This window comes from Pseudopodoces humilis, chromosome 28 (assembly GCF_049639895.1).
Source record: "Pseudopodoces humilis isolate 2021_Gansu_Grassland_sample_001 chromosome 28, ASM4963989v1, whole genome shotgun sequence".
In the NCBI taxonomy this organism is placed as follows: Eukaryota; Metazoa; Chordata; class Aves; order Passeriformes; family Paridae; genus Pseudopodoces; species Pseudopodoces humilis.
In genome coordinates, this window is record NC_142227.1 from 1,783,407 (window position 1) to 1,808,571 (window position 25,165).

Consider the following 25,165-nt stretch of genomic DNA (forward strand, 5'->3'; position numbering starts at 1 on the left):
TCCCCTTTTCCAGGGGTTTTCCAGGGATTTTTTCCCTCCCTTTTCCAGGATTTTTTCCCCCTTTTCCCAGAATTTTTTCTGTCCCTTTTCCCAATATTTTTCCCCCATTTTCCCAGGATTTTTTCCCCCTTTTCCCAGAATTTTTTCTGTCCCTTTTCCAGGATTTTTTCCCCTTTCCCAGTATTTTTTCCCCCCCTTTTCCCAATATTTTTCCCATTTTCCCAGGATTTTTTCCCTCTTTCCCAGAATTTTTTCCACCCCTTTTCCCAATATTTTTCCCATTTTCCCAGGATTTTTTCCCCCCTTTCCCAAGATTCTTTTCCCCCTTTCCCAGGATTTTTTCCCCCCTTTCCCAGAATTTTTTCTGTCCCTTTTCCCAGGATTTTCCCCCCTTTCCCAAGATTTTTTCCCCCCTTTTCCAGACGTTTTTTCCCCTTTTCCCAGGATTTTTTCCCCCCTTTCCCAAGATTCTTTTCCCCCCTTTCCCAGGATTTTTTCCCCCCTTTTCCCAGACCTTTTTCCCCCCTTTCCCAAGATTTTTTCCCCCCTTTTCCAGACGTTTTTCCCCCCTTTCCCAGGATTTTTCCCCCTTTCCCAGGATTTTTTCCCCCCTTTTCCCAGAATTTTTTTCCCCCTTTCCCAAGTTTTTTTCCTCCATTTTCCAGGACTTTTTTCCCCCCTTTCCCAAGATTTTTCCCCCCTTTCCCATCATTTTTAACCCTTTCCCCACGATATTCCCCCCGTTTTCTCCGTGCCATTTTCCCGCCGTTCCCAGCGGGATTTTTCCCTCCCATTCCCAGATTTTTTTTAACCCTTTCCCGTCCTTTTCTCAGGCCCTGACCATGAGCGAGGACTCATGCCGCACCCGGAGCCAGAAACGCGCCCTGGAGCGGGAATCGGAGCCGGAAAATAAAAAACTCAGGATGGACAAAGGAATTCCGGGATCCGAGCTCGGCTCCGAGGGGGAGATGAAAATCAAATCGGATCCCGGAGCCGGGAAAATCCCGGGAATGTTGAAAAGTTCGGAAGTCAAAGCCACCATCAAAGTGGAGCTGCCGGCCGGGGATGAACCCGTGGATATGAGCACTTCCAAAGGGTGAGGATTCCTCGGAATTCCGGGAATTCTTCGGGGTTGGATCCCGGTTTTTTTATCGGGGAGGGGTTTGGGGTTTGGTTTTTTGGGTTCCCAAAATTCCCCAAATCCGGCGGATTTCGGGAATTCAGCTCCAATTCCAAGTTTTCCAGCCCAAACTTCGGGATAGCAACAGGTGGAAAAGCGGGATCATCCCTTTGGGAAAGGAGCCCATCCCGCTTTTTCCCGGCCGGGATTTTGGGAGCTCCTCCCATTCCAGGGGAAATTCCTGCTCATCCCAATCCCAAATTTCCTTGGGCTGCCGATGGAATTCCGGCAGCAAGAGGAGTTTGGGAATTTCTCATTCCCAGCCTTTATCCCAACTCCAGGGAAAAACTGGGAATGTTCAGCCTGTGGCACTTCCAGAGGGAAATCCCTGGATTTGGGGATTCCTTGGATTGGGGATTCCCTGGATTTGGGGATTCCCTGAGTTTGGGATTCCCTGGATTTGGGGATTCCCTGAGTTTGGGATTCCCTGGATTTGGGGATTCCCTGGATTTGGGGATTCCCTGGATTGGGGATTCCCTGGATTTGGGGATTCCCTGAGTTTGGGGATTCCCTGGATTTGGGATTCCCTGGATTGGGGATTCCCTGGATTGGGGATTCCCTGGATTTGGGGATTCCCTGGATTTGGGGATTCCCTGGATTTGGGGATTCCCTGGATTTGGGGATTCCCTGGATTTGGGGATTCCCTGGATTTGGGGATTCCCTGGATTTGGGGATTCCCTGGATTTGGGGATTCCCTGAGTTTGGGATTCCCTGAGTTTGGGATTCCCTGGATTTGGGGATTCCCTGGATTTGGGGATTCCCTGGATTTGGGGATTCCCTGGATTGGGGATTCCCTGGATTGGGGATTCCCTGAGTTTGGGATTCCCTGGATTTGGGGATTCCCTGGATTTGGGGATTCCCTGAGTTTGGGATTCCCTGGATTGGGGATTCCCTGGATTTGGGGATTCCCTGAGTTTGGGATTCCCTGGATTTGGGGATTCCCTGAGTTTGGGATTCCCTGGATTTGGGGATTCCCTGGATTTGGGGATTCCCTGGATTTGGGGATTCCCTGGATTTGGGGATTCCCTGGATTTGGGGATTCCCTGAGTTTGGGATTCCCTGGATTTGGGGATTCCCTGGATTTGGGGATTCCCTGGATTTGGGATTCCCTGGATTGGGGATTCCCTGGATTTGGGGATTCCCTGAGTTTGGGATTCCCTGGATTTGGGGATTCCCTGGATTTGGGATTCCCTGGATTGGGGATTCCCTGGATTTGGGGATTCCCTGGATTTGGGGATTCCCTGGATTGGGGATTCCCTGGATTTGGGGATTCCCTGGATTTGGGGATTCCCTGGATTTGGGGATTCCCTGGATTTGTGATTCCCTGAGTTTGGGATTCCCTGGATTTGGGGATTCCCTGGATTTGTGATTCCCTGAGTTTGGGATTCCCTGGATTTGGGGATTCCCTGAGTTTGGGATTCCCTGGATTTGGGGATTCCCTGGATTTGGGATTCCCTGGATTGGGGATTCCCTGGATTTGGGAATTCCCTGGATTTGGGGATTCCCTGGATTGGGGATTCCCTGGATTTGTGATTCCCTGAGTTTGGGGATTCCCTGAGTTTGGGATTCCCTGGCTCGTTGGGCCCTCTAGAGGACATTCCTGAGCCTTTGGAATTTTCCCGCTCCTGAAATTCCTGCCTTGGGCCCTTCTCCCAGCCCTGGAATTCCCTGGAAAAGGGACCAGGAAAAGGTTGGAAAGGCCCTGGAAAAGGGCTGGAAAAACCTTGGAAGAGGAGCTGGAGAAGGGGCAGGAAAAGGAACGGAAAAGGGCTGGAAAATGTCTGGAAAGGGAACGGAAAAGAGTTTGGAAAGGGCTGGAAAACGCTGGAAAAGGATTGGAATGGCTGGGAAAGGGCTGGGATGGGGCTGGAATCTCTGGGAATGGCTGGAATCTCTGGGAATGGCTGGAATGATCTCTGGGAATGGCTGGAATCTCTGGGAATGGCTGGAATGATCTCTGGGAATGGCTGGAATGATCTCTGGGAATGGCTGGAATCTCTGGGAATGGCTGGAATGATCTCTGGGAATGGCTGGAATGATCTCTGGGAATGGCTGGAATCTCTGGGAATGGCTGGAATGATCTCTGGGAATGGCTGGGATGGTGCCGCGGTTCTCTGGGCTGTTCTGATCCTGTTCTCATTCCCATCCCATCCCATTCCCATTCCCTCCCCACATTCCCACATTCCCATTCCCATTCCCACATCCCCATCCCCACATTCCCATCCCCACATCCCCATTCCCATTCCCATCCCCACATTCCCATTCCCATTCCCATCCCCACATCCCCATTCCCATTCCCACATTCCCACATTCCCACATTCCCACATTCCCATCCCCATTCCCACATTCCCATTCCCACATTCCCATCCCCACATCCCCATTCCCACATTCCCATTCCCATTCCCACATTCCCATTCCCATCCCATTCCCACATTCCCATTCCCATCCCCACATTCCCATTCCCATCCCATTCCCATTCCCATTCCCATTCCCATCCCCACATCCCCACATTCCCATTCCCATTCCCATTCCCACATTCCCACATTCCCTCCCCATTCCCATTCCCACATTCCCACATTCCCATTCCCACATTCCCATCCCCATCCCCACATTCCCATCCCCACATTCCCATTCCCACATTCCCATTCCCATTCCCATCCCCATTCCCATCCCCACATTCCCATTCCCGTTCCCGGGGCAGGGATTCCCGGCGGGATCGGCGCGCGGTGTCTCCGGATGTGATCGTTCTGTCGGACACCGAGGCCGGGAGCCCCCGGCTGAACGGGCTGGACCCCGCGGGGCCCCCCCAGCCCGGGCCCGGCCTCCTGGTGAGCCCGGAAATCCGGGAATGGCGGCGGGAATCACCGGGAATTGGGGGGAATCACCGGGAATTGGGCAGGAATCACCGGGAATTGGGGGGGAATCACCGGGAATTGGGCAGGAATCACCGGGAATTGGGGGGAATCACCGGGAATTGGGGGGAATCACCGGGAATTGGGCAGAATCACCGGGAATTGGGGGGGAATCACCGGGAATTGGGGGGAATCACCGGGAATTGGGGGGAATCACCGGGAATTGGGGGGAATCACCGGGAATTGGGGGGGAATCACCGGGAATTGGGGGGAATCACCGGGAATTGGGGGGGAATCACCGGGAATTGGCGGGAATCACCGGGAATTGGGGGGGAATCACTGGGAATTGGGCGGGAATCACCGGGAATTGGGGGAATCACCGGGAATTGGGGGGGAATCACCGGGAATTGGGGGAATCACCGGGAATTGGGGGGGAATCACCGGGAATTGGGGGGAATCACCGGGAATTGGGGGGGAATCACCGGGAATTGGCGGGAATCACCGGGAATTGGGGGGGAATCACCGGGAATTGGGGGGAATCACCGGGAATTGGGCGGGAATCACCGGGAATTGGGGGGAATCACCGGGAATTGGGCGGGAATCACCGGGAATTGGGGGGAATCACCGGGAATTGGAATCACCAGAAATTGGGGGGAAGCACCCGGAATTGGGGGGAATCACCAGGGATCGGGAGCATCAGCGTGGCATGTGGGGGAATCACCGGGAATTGGGGGGGAATCACCGGGAATTGGGCGGGAATCACCGGGAATTGGGGGGAATCACCGGGAATTGGGCGGGAATCACCGGGAATTGGGCGGGAATCACCGGGAATTGGGGGGGAATCACCGGGAATTGGGGGGGAATCACCGGGAATTGGGGGGAATCACCGGGAATTGGGGGGAATCACCGGGAATTGGGGGGGAATCACCGGGAATTGGGCGGGAATCACCGGGAATTGGGGGGAATCACCGGGAATTGGGGGGGAATCACCGGGAATTGGGCGGGAATCACCGGGAATTGGGCGGGAATCACCGGGAATTGGGGGGGAATCACCGGGAATTGGGGGGAATCACCGGGAATTGGGGGGAATCACCGGGAATTGGGGGGGAATCACCGGGAATTGGGCGGGAATCACCGGGAATTGGGGGGAATCACCGGGAATTGGGGGGGAATCACCGGGAATTGGGGGGAATCACCGGGAATTGGGGGGGAATCACCGGGAATTGGAATCACCGGGAATTGGGGGGGAATCACCGGGAATTGGGGGGAATCACCGGGAATTGGGGGGGAATCACCGGGAATTGGGGGGGAATCACCGGGAATTGGGGGGAATCACCGGGAATTGGGGGGGAATCACCGGGAATTGGGGGGAATCACCGGGAATTGGGGGGGAAACACCGGGAATTGGGCGGGAATCACCGGGAATGGCGGCGGGAATCACCGGGAATTGGGCGGGAATCACCGGGAATATTGGCCTGGAATGACCTGGGATCAGCCTGGAATAACGAGGATTGGATCATTGGGAATAATCAGGATGGGCTGGGAATAACCGGGAATATCAACCTGGAATAACCGGGATTGAGTCATTGGGAATAACCTGGGATCAGCCTGGAATAACCCAGGATTGGGTGGGAATAACTGGGAATATCAGCCTGGAATAATTGGAATTAGGTCATTGGGAATAACCTGGGATCAGCCTGGAATAACCGGGATTGGGTGGGAATAACTGGGATTGGATCATTGGGAATAACCTGGGACTGGGTGGGAATAACTGGGAATATCAGCCTGGAATAACCCGGAATTGGATGGGAATAACCAGGAATACGAACCTGGAATAACCCAGGATTGGGTGGGAATAACTGGGATTGGATCATTGGGAATAACCCAGGATTGGGTGGGAATAACTGGGATTGGATCATTGGGAATAACCTGGAATTGGGTGGGAATAACCAGGAATATGAACCTGGAATAACCCGGAATTGGATGGGAATAACTGGGAATATCAGCCTGGAATAACCTGGAATTGGGTGGGAATAACCAGGAATATCAACCTGGAATAACCCGGAATTGGATGGGAATAACTGGGAATATCAGCCTGGAATAACCTGGAATTGGGTGGGAATAACCAGGAATATCAACCTGGAATAACCCGGAATTGGATGGGAATACCCGGGATCGAATCCTTGGGAACAACCCGGGACTGACCGGGAACACCTCCGGATCCTGCGGGAATTCTCACCGTGCCTCGTCTCCTCTCTTTCCCGGTGGATTTGGTGTTTTTCCCATGGATTTGCTGTTTTTCCCGGATTTCCAGCGGAGCCCGGAGCAGCGGGAGCGGCTGATCCGGCAGCTGCAGGAGGAGCTGCGCCTGGAGGAGGCCAAGCTGGTGCTGCTCAAGAAACTGAGGCAGAGCCAGAGCCAGAAGGAAGCGCCCGCGCCCAAGGTGGGAATTCCCGCTTTTCCCGGGATTCCACGGCTCTTATCCCGGGATTTCACTGCTGCTGCCTTTTTTCTGGGATTTCCTGGCTTTTCCTGGGATTTCGTGGCTTTTCTTGCGATTTTACAGCCATTTTTGGGGATTTTTATTCCTTTTCTGTGATTTTTTTTACCCCTTTTCCCGGGATTCCACTGCTCTTATCCCGGGATTTCACTGCTACTGCCTTTTTCCTGGGATTTCCTGGCTTTTCCTGGGATTTCCTGGCTTTTCCTGGGATTTTGTGGCTTTTCCTGGGATTTTACAGCCATTTTCTGGGATTTTTATTCCTTTTCTGTGATTTTTTTACCCCTTTTCCCAGGATTCCACTGCTCTTATCCCGGGATTTCACAGCTATTGTCCTTTTCCTGGGATTTTGTGGCTTTTCCTGGGATTTTACAGCCATTTTTGGGGATTTTTATTCCTTTTCTGTGATTTTTTACCCCTTTTCCCGGGATTCCACGGCTCTTCTCCTGGGATTTTACTGCTGCTGCCTTTTTTCTGGGATTTCCTGGCTTTTCCTGGGATTTCCTGGCTTTTCCTGGGATTTTACAGCCATTTTTGGGGATTTTTATTCCTTTTCTGTGATTTTTTTTACCCCTTTTCCCAGGATTCCACTGCTCTTATCCCGGGATTTCACTGCTGTTGTTCTTTTCCTGGGATTTTGTGGCTTTTCCTGGGATTTCCTGGCTTTTCTTGGGATTTTGTGGCTTTTCCTGGGATTTTACAGCCATTTTCTGGGATTTTTATTCCTTTTCTGTGATTTTTTTACCCCTTTTCCCGGGATTCCACGGCTCTTCTCCCGGGATTTCACTGCTACTGCCTTTTTCCTGGGATTTCCTGGCTTTTCCTGGGATTTTACAGCCATTTTTGGGGATTTTTATTCCTTTTCTGTGATTTTTTTACCCCTTTTCCCGGGATTCCACTGCTCTTATCCCAGGATTTCACAGCTATTGTCCTTTTCCTGGGATTTTGTAGCTTTTCCTGGGATTTCCTGGCTTTTCTTGGGATTTTGTGGCTTTTCCTGGGATTTTACAGCCATTTTCTGGGATTTTACAGCCATTTTCTGGGATTTTTATTCCTTTTCTGTGATTTTTTTACCCCTTTTCCCGGGATTCCACGGCTCTTCTCCTGGGATTTCACTGCTACTGCCTTTTTCCTGGGATTTCCTGGCTTTTCCTGGGATTTCCTGGCTTTTCCTGGGATTTCATGGCTTTTCTTGGGATTTTACAGCCATTTTGGGGGATTTTTATTCCTTTTCTGTGATTTTTTTTACACCTTTTCCCGGGATTCCACGGCTCTTATCCCGGGATTTCACAGCTATTGTCCTTTTCCTGGGATTTCCTGGCTTTTCCTGGGATTTCCTGGCTTTTCCTGGGATTTTACAACCATTTTCTGGGATTTTTATTCCTTTTCTGTGATTTTTTTAGCATTTTTCTGGATTTTTTTACCCCTTTTCCCAGGATTTCACTGCTCTTATCCCGGGATTTCACTGCTGTTGTTCTTTTCCTGGGATTTCATGGCTCTTCCCAGGATTTTTATCCCTTTTCTGGGATTTTTTAGCTTTTTTTCTGGATTTTTTTACCCCTTTTCCCAGGATTTCACTGCTGCTGTTCTTTTCCTGGGATTTCATGGTTTTTCCTGGGATTTTTTATCCCTTTTCCCGGGATTTCACTGCTCTTTTCCCAGGATTTTCAATCCCTGGTGTGGCCCTTTTTCGCGGGATTTCCCAACCCCTTTCCTGGGATTTTTCCATCCCTTTTCCTGGGAATTTTGAACCCCTTTTCCCAGGATTTCTCAGCTCTCTTGCTGTGTCCCCTTTCCCGGGATTTTCCCGGGATTTTCCTGCAATTCCCAGCGCTCCGGGATCCAACCTGAACCTCCCGGAATTCCCAGGGAATTCTGGGGCCGCTGGAATCAGGAGCAGCCGGGAATTTCTCCCGAATTTCTGAACATCCCAAGGATTTCCCCACTAATTCCCAGGAATTTCTCCCAAATTTCTGAACATCCCAAGGATTTCCCCACTAATTCCCAGGAATTTCTCCCGAATTTCTGAACATCCCAAGGATTTCCCCACTAATTCCCAGGAATTTCTCCCGAATTTCTGAACATCCCAAGGATTTCCCCACTAATTCCCAGGAATTTCTCCCAAATTTCTGAACATCCCAAGGATTTCCCCACTAATTCCCAGGAATTTCTCCCAAATTTCTGAACATCCCAGGGATTTCCCCACTAATTCCCAGGAATTTCTCACGAATTTCTGAACATCCCAAGGATTTCCCCACTAATTCCCAGGAATTTCTCCCGGATTTCTGAACATCCCAAGGATTTCCCCACTAATTCCCAGGAATTTCTCCCGGATTTCTGAACATCCCAAGGATTTTCCCCAATTTTTTTTGTCCCGGAATTCTGGGAATGCCGAGGTCCCGAATTCCCGAAGATTTTCCCACAAATTCCCGAGGATTTTTCTGTGAATTCCCAAGGATTTTCCCAATAATTCCCAGGGGTTTTCTCTCTAATTCCCAAGGATTTTTCCATGAATTCCCAAGGATTTTCCCACTGATTCCCAAGGATTTTCCTGTGAATTCCCAAGGATTTTCCCTGTAATTCCCAAGGATTCTCCTCTAATTCCCAAGAACTTTCCCTCTATTCCCAAAGATTCTCTTCTAATTCCCAAGGATTTTCCCACTGATTCCCAAGGATTTTTCTGTGAATTCCCAAGGATTTTCCCTCTATTCCCAAGAACTTTCTATTCCCAAAGATTCTCCTCTAATTCCCAAGGATTCTCTTCTAATTCCCAAAGATTCTCCTCTAATTCCCAAGGATTTTCCCTCTATTCCCAAGGATTTTCCCACTGATTCCCAAGGATTTTCCCTCTATTCCCAAGGATTTTCCCTCTATTCCCAAGGATTTTCCCACTGATTCCCAAGGATTTTCCCACTGATTCCCAAGGATTTTCCCTCTATTCCCAAGGATTTTCCCTCTATTCCCGAGGATTCTCCTCTAATTCCCGAATCCCCTCCGCTCTCAGATCCGGGAGGAGGAGCCGGATCCCTTCCCGAGCTTTTCCCGCTCTGTATTCCCGCTTTTCCAGCCTCATCCCGCCGCTCTCTTTCCGCTTTTTCCTTTTCCAGCTTTCCTCGGCTCCCTCTGGAAGCGCCGCGGCCGCGCCCCCGCCCCTCCTGCGGGGCCCTCAGGCTGCTCCCGCTGGGAAAACTTCCCTCCAGGTCAGTGGGAGCCGGGAAAATCCCGGGAAAATCCCGGAAAAATCCCGGAAAAATCCCGGAAAAATCCCGGGAAAAACCGGGAAGTGCCCAGCTCCCACGGGTTTTAGGGATAAGGGAAAAGGGGGGGATGGGAGAGAGGGGGATCGATGATCCCGGTGCTGCCTTTGGAAAAGGGGGAATTGGCTCTGGAATTGTTGAGGGAATCCTGGGATTCGATGGGATGGAATTCCTGGATTTCCTCTGGAATTGCTGAGGGAATTCCTGGATTTCCTCTGGAATTGTTCAGGGAATTCCTGGATTTCCTCTGGAATTGCTGAGGGAATTCCTGGATTTCCTCTGGAATTGCTGAGGGAATTCCTGGATTTCCTCTGGAATTGCTGAGGGAATTCCTGGATTTCCTCTGGAATTGCTGAGGGAATTCCTGGATTTTCTCTGGAATTGTTGAGGGAATTCCTGGATTTCCTCTGGAATTGCTGAGGGAATCCCTGGATTTTCTTGGAAGGAATCCCGGGGTTTTCCCATGAGAGAATTCCTGGATTTCCTCTGGAATTGCTGAGGGAATTCCTGGATTTCCTCTGGAATTGCTGAGGGAATTCCTGGATTTCCTCTGGAATTGCTGAGGGAATTCCTGGATTTTCTTGGAAGGAATCCCGGGGTTTTCCCATGAGGGAATTCCTGGATTTCCTCTGGAAGTGCCGAGGGAATCCCGGGATTCTCAATGGAATTGCTGAGGGAATTCCTGGATTTTCTTGGAAGGAATCCCGGGATTTTCCCGTGAGGGAATTCCTGGATTTCCTCTGGAAGTGCTGAGGGAATTCCTGGGATTTCCTCTGGAATCGCTCAGGGAATCCCGGGATTTCCTCTGGAATTGCTGAGGGAATTCCTGGATTTTCTTGGAAGGAATCCCGGGGTTTTCCCATGAGAGAATTCCTGGATTTCCTCTGGAATTGCTGAGGGAATTCCTGGATTTCCTCTGGAATTGCTGAGGGAATTCCTGGATTTTCTCTGGAATTGTTGAGGGAATTCCTGGATTTCCTCTGGAATTGCTGAGGGAATCCCGGGATTTCCTCTGGAATTGCTGAGGGAATTCCTGGATTTCCTCTGGAATTGCTGAGGGAATTCCTGGATTTTCTGGGAGGGAATCCCGGGATTTGCTGGGAGGGAATCCCGGGATTTGCTGGGAGGGAATCCCAGAATTCTCCAGAATTGCTGAGGTGAATCCTGGGATTTTCCTCAAAGGAATCCCGGGATTTTCCAGGAGGGAATTCCTGGATTTCCTCTGGAATCGCTCAGGGAATCCCAGGATTCTCTTTGATCCCATTCCAGGCTGAGATAAATCCTGGGAATCCTCAGGGAAGGAAAAGCCCGGAATCCATGGGAAGGAATCACCCCTGGAATTCAGAGCTTTGGGATTAGAACATTCCTGCTTTTTTTCCTCGGGATAAAAGAACTCAAATTCCCAAACTGCTCCAGCACGAGGAATTTTCCCCGGAAAAGGGTTTGGAAAAGCCCCGGAATTCCAGAGGGAAGGGAGGGATTTGCTCTCCTCACTGAGCCATTCCCAAATCCGGAGGTGCCGGAATCTTTTCCAGAGGAACCAGGAAAGCTTTGGGGAATCTGGGAGTTAATCCCAAAATCCCTGTGGAATTTTGGGAGGAATTAACCCAGAGAGAGAGAGGAGGAATTCCAGAGGGGGGAGCTGAGGAATTCCCTGGGAATGGGAAGGAAATTCCCAACATCCCAAATCCAGGGGGAGGAGGGAAAGGACAAACCCCAGGAATGTTTGGAATTTTGGGAATATCCAGGCCTGGATCAGAATCCCGGGAATCCTCGGGGAGCAGCTTTTCCAAACTTTCTCCTCACTCCTTTCCCTCTTCCGTGATTTTTCCAGAACTTTTTCTTCCCTCCTCCATTTTTTTCATCTCTTTTTTTCCTTTCCCAGGTTTTTTTCCCAAGTTTTTTCTTCCCTCTTCCCCTTTTTTTTCCCGCTTTTCCTTTCCCTCCACAAATCCCAACATTCCCATTCCCACCATTCCAAACACGTTTTTCCCCCAATTTTCCCATTTTTTCCCTATTTCCTCCCACTTTCCCCACATTTTTTTCTCATTTTCCCAATTTGTTCCCAACTCCCCCCAATTTTTTCCATTTCTTTCCATTTTCTCCCGGTTTTCCCCCCATTTTTTCCCAATTTTCTCCCTATTTTTCCCATTTTTCCCATTTTTTCCCATTTTCCCATTTTCTCCCAATTTTCCCCCCATTTTTTCCCCATTTTTTCCCCCATTTCTCCACATTTTCCCCTCATTTTTCCCCATTTTTTTCCCACATTTTCCCATTTTTTTCCCTTATCTTTCCCACATTTCCCCCTCATTTTTCCTCATTTTTTCCCATTTTTTCCCCCATTTCTCCACATTTTCCCCTCATTTTTCCCACATTTTCCCATTTTCCCTTATCTTTCCCACATTTCCCCCTCATTTTTCCTCATTTTTTTCCCATTTTTTTTCCCATTTTTCCCTCATTTCCCCTCATTTTTCCCCGTTTTTTCCATTTTTTTCCCTTATCTTTCCCACATTTCCCCCCAAATTCCCCCCATTTTTTCCCATTTTCTCCCAATTTTCCCCCAATTTTCCCTATTTTTCCCCCATTTTTCCCCCATTTCTCCACATTTCCCCCCATTTTTTTCCCATTTTTCCCCATTTTTCCCCATTATTTTTCCCATTTCCCCCCATCCCCCCCCCTCCCCCTCCATTCCCACCATTCCCAGATTCCTGCTGACGCCTTTTCCCGTTTTTCCAGCCCTCTTCCAGCCGCATTCCGGGCTCTGGGATTCCCCCTCCGCTGCTCCGGGGGGGCCAAGCGGCCACGGCCAAGTTGGGATCTCAGCAGAACCCCCAGATCGTGATGCCCCCCCTGGTCCGAGGGGCCCAGGTGAGCTTTTCCCATTTTTCCCACTTTTTTCCCCGTTTTTTCCCGCTTTTCCCATCCCAGGAAAAAATTCGGGATCTCCCCCCTTGCGTTGTTCAGACATCCCGTGGAATTCCAGGGATAACAGCGAGTTTTCCTGGGATTTTCGGGGTTTGTTTGTGTCATTCCGGGGTTTCTTTGGCTTTGTGCCTTTTGATTCCCAGTTTTCCATGGATTCCCAACCTCCTTTTCCGTGGTTTCCCTGCAAATTCGCTCCAAAACTTTGGGATTTGGGGTTGGAATGCTCAGGGTGCTCCTTGTCCCGTGGTTTTGGAGGGAAAGGGAAGAACATTCCTGGGTTTATTTTCCTTCACTCCTGGCTCATTCCCACTTTTCCATGGATTCCCAACCCCCTTTTCCATGTTTTCCATGCAAATCCAGTCAGAAACTTTGGAATGTGGGGCTGGAATGCTCAGGGCGCTTCTTGTCCCTTAATCCTTGAGGGAAAGATGGAGGGAGAGGGAAAGATGGAGTGAGAGGGAAAACCATTCCTGGCTTTATTTCCTTCGCTCCTGACTCATTCCCACTTTCCCACGGCTTTCCCAAGCATTTTTCCATGTTTTCCCTGCAAATCCAGTCCAAAACTTTGGAATGTGGGGCTGGAATGCTCAGGGCGCTTCTTGTCCCTTAATCCTTGAGGGAAAGATGGAGGGAAAAATGGAGAGGAAGGGGAAAGATGGAGTGAGAGGGAAAACCATTCCTGGGTTTATTTCCTTCTCTCCTGGCTCATTCCCACTTTCCCACGCTTTTCCCGCTCTTTTTTCCGTGTGTTCCCAGCAAATCCAGTCCAAAACTTTGGGATTTGGGGCTGGAATGCTCAGGGCGCTTCTTGTCCCTTAATCCTTGAGGGAAAGATGGAGGGAGAGGGAAAGATGGAGGGAGAGGGAAAACCATTCCTGGGTTTATTTCCTTCGCTCCTGACTCATTCCCACTTTCCCACGGCTTTCCCAAGCATTTTTCTGTGTTTTCCATGCAAATCCAGTCCAAAACTTTGGGATTTGGGGCTGGAATGCTCAGGGCGCTTCTTGTCCCTTAATCCTTGAGGGGGAAGGGAAAGATGGAGTGAGAGGGAAGAACATTCCTGGGTTTATTTTCCTTCTCTCCTGGCTCATTCCCACTTTTCCATGGATTCCCAACCCCCTTTTCCATGTTTTCCATGCAAATCCAGTCAGAAACTTTGGAATGTGGGGCTGGAATGCTCAGGGCGCTTCTTGTCCCTTAATCCTTGAGGGAAAGATGAAGGGAGAGGGAAAAATGGAGAGGAAGGGAAAGATGGAGTGAGAGGGAAAACCATTCCTGGCTTTATTTCCTTCGCTCCTGGCTCATTCCCACTTTCCCACGCTTTTCCCGCTCTTTTTTCCGTGTGTTCCCAGCAAATCCAGTCCAAAACTTTGGGATTTGGGGCTGGAATGCTCAGGGCGCCTCTTGTCCCTTAATCCTTGAGGGAAAGATGAAGGGAGAGGGAAAGATGGAGGGGAAGGGAAAGATGGAGTGAGAGGGAAAACCATTCCTGGCTTTATTTTCCTTCTCTCCTGGCTCATTCCCACTTTTCCATGGATTCCCAACCCCCTTTTCCATGTTTTCCATGCAAATCCAGTCCAAACCTTTGGAATGTGGGGCTGGAATGCTCAGGGCGCTTCTTGTCCCTTAATCCTTGAGGGAAAGATGGAGGGAAAAGGAAAAATGGAGGGAAAGGGAAAGATGGAGTGAGAGGGAAAACCATTCCTGGCTTTATTTTCCTTCTCTCCTGGCTCATTCCCACTTTCCCACGCTTTTCCCGCTCTTTTTTCCGTGTGTTCCCAGCAAATCCACACGATCCGGCAGCACTCGAGCTCGGGGCCGCCGCCGCTGCTGCTGGCGCCGCGCGCCTCGGTGCCCTCGGTGCAGCTGCAGGGCCAGAGGATCATCCAGCAGGGGCTGATCCGCGTGGCCAACGTGCCCAGCGCCAGCCTGCTCGTCAACATCCCGCAGGTGGGGATCTGGGAATTCCGGGAATTCCATCGGGAATGGGGTGGGAATGGCAGGGTCACCCCTGTCCTTGTCCCGCTCTTTCTGCTGGAGGGGGATGGGGATGGGGCAGGTGGGCCTGGCACGCAAAAATCCTTCAGTCCCAAAAATCCTCCAATCCCAAAAATCCTTCAGTCCCAAAAATCCTCCAATCCCAAAAATCCTTCAGTCCCAAAAATCCTCCAATCCCAAAAATCCTTCAGTCCCAAAAATCCTCCAATCCCGAAGTTCCTCCAATCCCAAAAATCCTCCAATCCCGAAGTTCCTCCAATCCCAAAAATCCTCCAATCCCAAAAATCCTCCAATCCCAAAAATCCTCCAATCCCAAAAATCCTTCAGTCCCAAAAATCCTTCAATCCCAAAAATCCTTCAGTCCCAAAAATCCTTCAGTCCCAAAAATCCTTCAGTCCCAAAAATCCTTCAGTCCCAAAAATCCTCCAATCCCGAAGTTCCTCCAATCCCAAAAATCCTCCAATCCCAAAAATCCTTCAGTCCCAAAAATCCTCCAATCCCAAAAATCCTCCAATCCCAAAAATCCTTCAGTCCCAAAAATCCTCCAGTCCCAAAAATCCTTCAGTCCCAAAAATCCTCCAATCCCAAAAATCCTCCAATCCCGAAGTTCCTCCAATCCCGAAGTTCCTCCAATACCAAAAATCCTCCAATCCCGAAGTTCCTCCAATCCCGAAGTTCCTCCAATCCCGAAGTTCCTCCAATCCCAAAAATCCTCCAATCCCAAAAATCCTCCAATCCCAAAAATCCTCCAATCCCAAAAATCCTTCAGTCCCAAAAATCCTTCAGTCCCAAAAATCCTCCAATCCCAAAGTTCCTCCAATCCCAAAAATCTTCCAATCCCAAAGGTACTCCAATGCTTCCTGGTGGAGCCCACCCCCACTGATTCCCAAGGATCCCCCATGGATCCCATTCCCTGATTCCCAATGATCCCATTCCCATCTCTCCACAGGCATCCCCCACATCCCTGAAGGGCTCCGGGGTCCCCTCAGGCCTGGCCCAGGCGAGCGGCACGGCGCTGGCGGGCCATGGCACACATGGATCCCATTCCCAATAATCCAAATAATCCAAATAATCCCAATAATCCCATTCCCATCTCTCCACAGGCATCCCCCACATCCCTGAAGGGCTCCGGGGTCCCCTCAGGCCCCTCAGGCCCATCCCCGGCGGGCGGCACGGCGCTGGCGGGCACCGGCGAGGCCCTGGGCACACATGGATCCCATTCCCAATGATCCCATTGATCCCAATAATCCAAATAATCCAAATAATTCCATTCCCATCTCTCCACAGGCATCCCCCACATCCCTGAAGGGCTCCGGGGTCCCCTCAGGCCCCTCAGGCCCATCCCCGGCGAGCAGCACGGCGCTGGCGGGCCATGGCACACATGGATCCCATTCCCAATAATCCACATAATCCCAATAATCCCATTCCCATCTCTCCACAGGCATCCCCCACATCCCTGAAGGGCTCCGGGGTCCCCTCAGGCCCATCCCCGGCGGGCGGCACGGTGCTGGCGGGCACTGGCGAGGCCCTGGGCACACATGGATCCCATTCCCAATGATCCCAGTGATCCCAATAATCCAAATAATCCAAATAATCCAAATAATCCCATTCCCATCTCTCCACAGGCATCCCCCACATCCCTGAAGGGCTCCGGGGTCCCCTCAGGCCTGGCCCAGGCGAGCAGCACGGCGCTGGCGGGCCATGGCACACATGGATACCATTCCCAATAATCCAAATAATCCCAATAATCCCATTCCCATCTCTCCTCAGGCATCCCCCACATCCCTGAAGGGCTCCGGGGTCCCCTCAGGCCCCTCAGGCCCATCCCCGGCGAGCGGCACGGCGCTGGCGGGCCATGGCACACATGGATCCTATCCAAATAATCCAAATAATCCAAATAATCCAAATAATCCCATTCCCATCTCTCCACAGGCATCCCCCACATCCCTGAAGGGCTCCGGGGTCCCCTCAGGCCCCTCAGGCCCATCCCCGGCGGGTGGCACGGCGCTGGCGGGCACCGGCGAGGCCCTGGGCACACATGGATCCCATTCCCAATGATCCCATTGATCCCAATAATCCAAATAATCCAAATAATCCAAATAATCCCATTCCCATCTCTCCACAGGCATCCCCCACATCCCTGAAGGGCCCCGGGGTCCCCTCAGGCCTGGCCCAGGCGAGCAGCACGGCGCTGGCGGGCCATGGCACACATGGATACCATTCCCAATAATCCAAATAATCCCAATAATCCCATTCCCATCTCTCCACAGGCATCCCCCACATCCCTGAAGGGCTCCGGGGTCCCCTCAGGCCCCTCAGGCCCATCCCCGGCGGGCGGCACGGCGCTGGCGGGCACCGGCGAGGCTCCGGGCAGCCGGCAGGCCGCGGCCAAGCTGGCGCTGCGCAAGCAGCTGGAGAAAACGCTGCTGGAGATCCCCCCGCCCAAACCTCCCGCCCCGGAGATGAATTTCCTGCCCAGCGCCGCCAACAACGAGTTCATTTACCTGGTGGGGCTGGAGGAGGTGGTGCAGAACCTGCTGGAGACTCAAGGTGAGCTCAGCGAGGGGATAAGCCGGGTTTAAAGGTGGTGGGGTGAGGTGAAGATGTAGAAATGAGGGGTTTGAAGCTCAGAGGAATCATTGAAACTACGCAGAAATCATTGAAAGCTCCAGAAATGCAGGGTTTGAACCTTAGAAATCATTGAAACCTCGTGGAAATCATTGAAAGCTCCAGAAATGCAGGGTTTGAACCTCAGAAATCATTGAAACCTCATGGAAATCATTGAAAGCTCCAGAAATGCAGGGTTTGAACCTTAGAAATCATTGAAACTACGCAGAAATCATTGAAAGCTCCAGAAATGCAGGGTTTGAACCTCAGAAATCATTGAAACTACACAGAAATCATTGAAAGCTCCAGAAATGCAGGGTTTGAACCTCAGAAATCATTGAAACTACACAGAAATCATTGAAAGCTCCAGAAATGCAGGGTTTGAACCTCAGAAATCATTGAAACCTCATGGAAATCATTGAAAGCTCCAGAAATGCAGGGTTTAAACCTGGCAGGAATCATTTAAACCTGACAGGGATTGTTTAAACCTGGCAGGAATCATTTAAACCTGACAGGAATCATTTAAACCTGACAGGGATTGTTTAAACCTGGCAGGAATCACTGAAGGCTCCAGAAATGCAGGGTTTAAACCTCCAGGATTCATTTAAACATGGCAGGAATAATTTAAACCTGGCAGGGATTGTTTAAACCTGGCAGGAATCACTGAAGGCTCCAGAAATGCAGGGTTTGAACCTCCAGGAATCATTGAAACCTGACAGGGATTGTTTAAACCTGGCAGAAATCATTTAAACCGGGCAGGAATCATTGAACCCTCCAGAAATGCAGGGTTTAAACCACACCAAAATCATTTAAACCTCACAGAATTCTTTGAAACCTCACTGAGATCATTTAAAACTCACAGAAATCACTGAAACCTCAGGGCCCGCTGTGCTGGGGCTGGGCCGTCATGTTTGTCCCTCAGGGAAGGTGGCACTGGGCTAACCTGCCATGTTTGTCCCTCAGGGAAGGTGGCACTGGGCCCATCCCAGGAGTTTGTCCCTCAGGGAAGATGACACTGGGCTAACCTGCCATGTTTGTCCCTCAGGGAAGATGGCACTGGGCCCATCCCAGGAATTTGTCCCTCAGGGAAGATGGCAGTGCCAATCTCAGGAATTTGTCCCTCAGGGAAGGTGACACTGGGCTAACCTGCCATGTTTGTCCCTCAGGGAAGATGGCACTGGGCCAATTCCAGGAATTTGTCCCTCAGGGAAGGTGACACTGGGCTGGGCCGCCATGTTTGTCCCTCAGGGAAGGTGCCACTGGGCCCATCCCAGGAGTTTGACCCTCAGGGAAGATGGCAGTGCCAATCCCAGGAATTTGTCCCTCAGGGAAGGTGACACTGAGCCCATCCCAGGAATTTTTCCCTCAGGGAAGATGGCAGTGCCAATCTCAGGAGTTTGTCCCTCAGGGAAGGTGACACTGAGCCCATCCCAGGAATTTGTCCCTCAGGGAAGATTGCAGTGCCAATCCCAGGAGTTTGTCCCTCAGGGAAGGTGACACTGGGTAGACCCGCCATGTTTGTCCCTCAGGGAAGGTGGCGGTGGCCGTGTCCTGCCGGGAGCCCTACCTGTGCGCCCAGTGCCACACGGACTTCACGTGCCGCTGGCGGGAGGAGAAGAACGGCACCATCATGTGCGAGACCTGCATGGCCTCCAACCAGAAGAAGGCGCTGAAGGCCGAGCACACGAACCGGCTCAAGGCCGCCTTCGTCAAGGCCCTGCAGCAGGAGCAGGAGATCGAGCAGAGGATCCTGCAGCAAACGGCCCCTCCCGGGCAGCCCAAGGCCGAGCCCGTGGGGCAGCACCACGCGCTCAAGCAGGTGAGGGCCCGGCCCCGGCCGATCCGGCTTTTCCAGAGGGGGAAAAACGCTTGGAGTTGGTGCAGGGGTTGGGTTTGGCCCTTAGGGTGGGATGGGTTGGAGGTGTGGTTCTGGGTGCTAAAGGGTGTTTGAGCCTGAAGATCAGACAGTCACAAAAATCAGTCAGAAAAATCAGGCAGTCACAAAAATCAGACAGTCACAAAAATCAGACAGTCACAAAAATCAGACAGTCACAAAAATCAGGCAGTCACAAAAATCAGACAGTCCCAAAAATCAGGCAGTCACAAAAATCAGGCAGTCACAAAAATCAGACAGTCACAAAAATCAGGCAGTCACAAAAATCAGAGAGTCCCAAAAATCAGAGAGTCCCAAAAATCAGACAGTCAAAAAAATCAGACAGTCACAAAAATCAGAGTCCCAAAAATCAGAGAGTCCCAAAAATCAGACAGTCAAAAAAATCAGTCACAAAAATCAGACAGTCACAAACATCAGTCCCAAAAATCAGAGAGTCCCAGAAGTCATCCAATCCCAAAAATCATCCAATCCCAAAAATTATCCAGTCCCAAAAATCAGACAGTCCCAAAAATCAGACAGTCACAAAAATCAGACAGTCACAAAAATTATCCAGTCCCAAAAATCAGACAGTCACAAAAATCAGACAGTCACAAAAATCAGACAGTCCCAAAAATCCTCCAATCCCAAAAATCAGTCCCAAAAATCCTCCAATCCCAAAAATCAGTCCCAAAAGTCCTCCAATCCCAAAAATCATCCAGTTCCAAAGCTCCTCCATTCCCACCTTCCAGGCTGCTCCAAGCCCCCTCCAGCCTGGCCTTGGACACTTCCAGGGGCAGCTCCTCTGGGAATTCCAGCCCAGCCCCTCCCCGCCCTCACAGGGAGGAATTCCTGCCCAAAATTCCTCCCAAATCTCCCTTTTCCCAGTTTAAATCCCTTCCCTGTGTCCTGTCCCTCCATCCCTTGTCCCCTCTGCAGCTCCCCTGGAGCCCCTTTAGGCTCTGGAAGGGCTCTGGATCCTTCTCCAGGTGAACATTCCCAGATTTCCCAACCCTCGGATCCATTCCAAAGCTGCCCCAGCACCAAAACACCAAACTGACCTCAGTTCAATCCCTTTTTTTTTGCTGCTTTTTGCCCAAATTCCTCATCCCACGCGGATCCCAAAACTCCCAGCCTTCTTTAGATCCAACCTCCAAACTAATTCCAACAACAAAAAAAAACCAAAAACACCCCAAATCCTTATCCCAAAACCCTTTGGAATTTTTTTATCCCAAACAAAAGCCACATCCCAGATTTTTATTTATTTTAAAAAATCTTTTTTTGGGGTTTTGTTTTATTTTTAGAGTTCCAGCCAGATGTCCCGAGGTGCCGGCGCTTCCCGAGGGGTCCTGCACGCCTTCAGCTCCTCGCCAAAGCTCCAGAGCTCCTCGGCCACCCTCGGGAGCCGGCCTGGAAAACACTCGGAAAGATCCGGAAAAGGCGGAGCGGCCTCCTGGAAGAAAAATCCCATCGGCACAGGTACAGGGAAACGGCTTTTCCTTGGAATGGCGGCAGGAAAATTCCCGGATTTTTAAGTGGGAGTCTTTGAGGGGTTTGAGGTGGAAGTTGTGGTGGGTTGTCCTCGTCGAACGGCGCCGGCAGGAGGGAAAATCCATGGAAAAATCCAAATTTTCCGTTTGGAATTGAGATGTTTAAGGATTTAGAAAGGTTTAATTAAAATATAATTGAAATTATTCATTTGGAATTGAAATGTTTAAGGATTTAGAAAGGTTTAATTAAAATATAATTGAAATTATTGCTCCAAATATTCAAGTTATTAATTTGGAATTGAGATATTTAAGGATTTAGAAAGGTTTAATTAAAATATAATTGAAATTATTGCTCCAAATATTCAAGTTATTAATTTGGAATTGAGATATTTAAGGATTTAGAAAGGTTTAATTAAAATATAATTGAAATTATTGCTCCAAATTATTAATTTGGAATTGAGATATTTAAGGATTTAGAAAGGTTTAATTAAAATATAATTGAAATTATTGCTCCAAATTATTAATTTGGAATTGAAATGTTTAAGGATTTAGAAAGGTTTAATTAAAATATAATTGAAATTATTGCTCCAAATTATTAATTTGGAATTGAAATGTTTAAGGATTTAGAAAGGTTTAATTAAAATATAATTGAAATTATTGCTCCAAATTATTAATTTGGAATTGAGATATTTAAGGATTTAGAAAGGTTTAATTAAAATATAATTGAAATTATTGCTCCAAATTATTAATTTGGAATTGAAATGTTTAAGGATTTAGAAAGGTTTAATTAAAATATAATTGAAATTATTGCTCCAAATATTCAAATTCTCCACTTGGAATTGAGATATTTAAGGATTTAGAAAGGTTTAATTAAATAATAATTGAAATTATTGCTCCAAATTATTAATTTGGAATTGAGACGTTTAAGGATTTAGAAAGGTTTAATTAAAATATAATTGAAATTATTGCTCCAAATTATTAATTTGGAATTGAGATATTTAAGGATTTAGAAAGGTTTAATTAAAATATAATTGAAATTATTGCTCCAAATTATTAATTTGGAATTGAGATATTTAAGGATTTAGAAAGGTTTAATTAAAATATAATTGAAATTATTGCTCCAAATTATTAATTTGGAATTGAAATGTTTAAGGATTTAGAAAGGTTTAATTAAAATATAATTGAAATTATTGCTCCAAATTATTAATTTGGAATTGAAATGTTTAAGGATTTAGAAAGGTTTAATTAAAATATAATTGAAATTATTGCTCCAAATTATTAATTTGGAATTGAGATATTTAAGGATTTAGAAAGGTTTAATTAAAATATAATTGAAATTATTGCTCCAAATTATTAATTTGGAATTGAAATGTTTAAGGATTTAGAAAGGTTTAATTAAAATATAATTGAAATTATTGCTCCAAATATCCAAGTTATTAATTTGGAACTGAAATATTTAAGGATTTAGAAAGGTTTAATTAAAATATAATTGAAATTATTGCTCCAAATATTCAAATTATTAATTTGGAATTGAAATGTTTAAGGATTTAGAAAGGTTTAATTAAAATATAATTGAAATTATTGCTCCAAATATTTAAGTTATTAATTTGGAATTGAAATATTTAAGGATTTAGAAAGGTTTAATTAAAATATAATTGAAATTATTGCTCCAAATATTTAAGTTATTAATTTGGAATTGAAATATTTAAGGATTTAGAAAGGTTTAATTCAATAATAATTTGAATTATTGCTCCAAATATCCAAATTATTCCATAATTCCAGAGACCTCAAATCCTCATTTTTGATCCCAAACCTTTGGGTTTTTTGGGATGAGTTTGGCACCAGATCCCATACTTAAATCCCACTTTTCCATGTTTTTTTTTTCATTTTCCATCATTCCCAGTTTATTCCATAATTCCAGAGACCTCAAATCCTCATTTTTGACCCCAAACCTCTGAGTTCTTGGGTTAAGTTTGGATCCTGAATCCACCAGATCCCGCTGGGATAATCCACAATTAAATCCCACTTTTCCATGAGTTTTGAAATTATTTTCCATCATTCCCAGTTTATTCCATAATTCCAGAGACCTCAAATCCTCATTTTTGATCCCAAACCTTTGGGTTTTTTGGGATGAGTTTGGCACCAGATCCCATACTTAAATCCCACTTTTCCATGTTTGGTTTTTTTTTCCATCATTCCCAGTTTATTCCATAATTCCAGAGACCTCAAATCCTCATTTTTGACCCCAAACTTTTCCATTCTCAGGATAAATTTGCGCCCCAAATCCACCAGATCCCGCTGGGATAATCCACAATTAAATCCCACTTTTCCATGGGTTTGAACTTATTTTTTCCATCATTCCCAGTTTATTCCATAATTCCAGAGACCTCAAATCCTCATTTTTGATCCCAAACCTTTGGGTTTTTTGGGATGAGTTTGGCACCAGATCCCATACTTAAATCCCACTTTTCCATGAGTTTTTTTCATTTTCCATCATTCCCAGTTTATTCCATAGCTCCAGAGACCTCAAATCCTCATTTTTGACCCCAAACCTCTGAGTTCTTGGGTTAAGTTTGGATCCTGAATCCGCCAGATCCCGCTGGGATAATCCATCCATTTAAATCCCACTTTTCCATGAGTTTTGAAATTATTTTCCATCATTCCCAGTTTATTCCATAACTCCAGAGACCTCAAATCCTCATTTTTGATCCCAAACCTTTGGGTTTTTTGGGATGAGTTTGGCACCAGATCCCATGCTTAAATCCCACTTTTCCATGTTTGGTTTTTTTTTCCATCATTCCCAGTTTATTCCATAATTCCAGAGACCTCAAATCCTCATTTTTTACCCCAAACTTTTCCATTCTCAGGATAAATTTGCGCCCCAAATCCACCAGATCCCGCTGGGATAATCCACAATTAAATCCCACTTTTCCATGAGTTTTGAAATTATTTTCCATCATTCCCAGTTTATTCCATAATTCCAGAGACCTCAAATCCTCATTTTTGACCCCAAACTTTTCCATTCTCAGGATAAATTTGCGCCCCAAATCCACCAGATCCCGCTGGGATAATCCACAATTAAATCCCACTTTTCCATGGGTTTGAACTTATTTTTTCCATCATTCCCGGTTTATTCCATAATTCCAGAGACCTCAAATCCTCATTTTTGACCCCAAACCTCTGAGTTCTTGGGTTAAGTTTGGATCCTGAATCCGCCAGATCCCGCTGGGATAATCCACAATTAAATCCCACTTTTCCATGAGTTTTGAAATTATTTTCCATCATTCCCAGTTTATTCCATAATTCCAGAGACCTCAAATCCTCATTTTTGATCCCAAACCTTTGGGTTTTTTGGGATGAGTTTGGCACCAGATCCCATGCTTAAATCCCACTTTTCCATGTTTGGTTTTTTTTTCCATCATTCCCAGTTTATTCCATAATTCCAGAGACCTCAAATCCTCATTTTTGACCCCAAACTTTTCCATTCTCAGGATAAATTTGCGCCCCAAATCCACCAGATCCCGCTGGGATAATCCACAATTAAATCCCACTTTTCCATGGGTTTGAACTTATTTTTTCCATCATTCCCGGTTTATTCCATAATTCCAGAGACCTCAAATCCTCATTTTTGACCCCAAACCTCTGAGTTCTTGGGTTAAGTTTGGATCCTGAATCCGCCAGATCCCGCTGGGATAATCCACAATTAAATCCCACTTTTCCATGAGTTTTGAAATTATTTTCCATCATTCCCAGTTTATTCCATAATTCCAGAGACCTCAAATCCTCATTTTTGATCCCAAACCTTTGGGTTTTTTGGGATGAGTTTGGCACCAGATCCCATGCTTAAATCCCACTTTTCCATGTTTGGTTTTTTTTTCCATCATTCCCAGTTTATTCCATAATTCCAGAGACCTCAAATCCTCATTTTTGACCCCAAACTTTTCCATTCTCAGGATAAATTTGCGCCCCAAATCCACCAGATCCCGCTGGGATAATCCACAATTAAATCCCACTTTTCCATGGGTTTGAACTTATTTTTTCCATCATTCCCAGTTTATTCCATAACTCCAGAGACCTCAAATCCTCATTTTTGACCCCAAACCTCTGAGTTCTTGGGTTAAGTTTGGATCCTGAATCCGCCAGATCCCGCTGGGATAATCCACAATTAAATCCCACTTTTCCATGGGTTTGAACTTATTTTTTCCATCATTCCCAGTTTATTCCATAATTCCAGAGACCTCAAATCCTCATTTTTGATCCCAAACCTTTGGGTTTTTTGGGATGAGTTTGGCACCAGATCCCATACTTAAATCCCACTTTTCCATGTTTTTTTTTTCATTTTCCATCATTCCCAGTTTATTCCATAATTCCAGAGACCTCAAATCCTCATTTTTGACCCCAAACTTTTCCATTCTCAGGATAAATTTGCGCCCCAAATCCACCAGATCCCGCTGGGATAATCCACAATTAAATCCCACTTTTCCAT

At 47.6% G+C, this 25,165-nt stretch overlaps 1 protein-coding gene across 1 annotated transcript in view; it reads left to right on the forward strand.

Moving 5' to 3' along the window:
- Window positions 1-836: 836 nt before the first annotated feature.
- The window catches only part of GATAD2A (GATA zinc finger domain containing 2A), a 28,923-nt gene continuing 4,594 nt past the window's right edge, over window positions 837-25,165 (forward strand). The window contains exons 1-9 of the mRNA XM_014262453.2: window positions 837-1,096; window positions 3,882-4,008; window positions 6,347-6,475; window positions 9,640-9,732; window positions 12,526-12,657; window positions 14,497-14,664; window positions 16,983-17,262; window positions 18,849-19,138; window positions 20,494-20,668. Of these exons, the coding sequence (XP_014117928.1) occupies window positions 843-1,096; window positions 3,882-4,008; window positions 6,347-6,475; window positions 9,640-9,732; window positions 12,526-12,657; window positions 14,497-14,664; window positions 16,983-17,262; window positions 18,849-19,138; window positions 20,494-20,668 (1,648 nt within the window). The 5' untranslated portion in view covers window positions 837-842. The remainder of the gene's footprint in view (window positions 1,097-3,881; window positions 4,009-6,346; window positions 6,476-9,639; window positions 9,733-12,525; window positions 12,658-14,496; window positions 14,665-16,982; window positions 17,263-18,848; window positions 19,139-20,493; window positions 20,669-25,165) is intronic.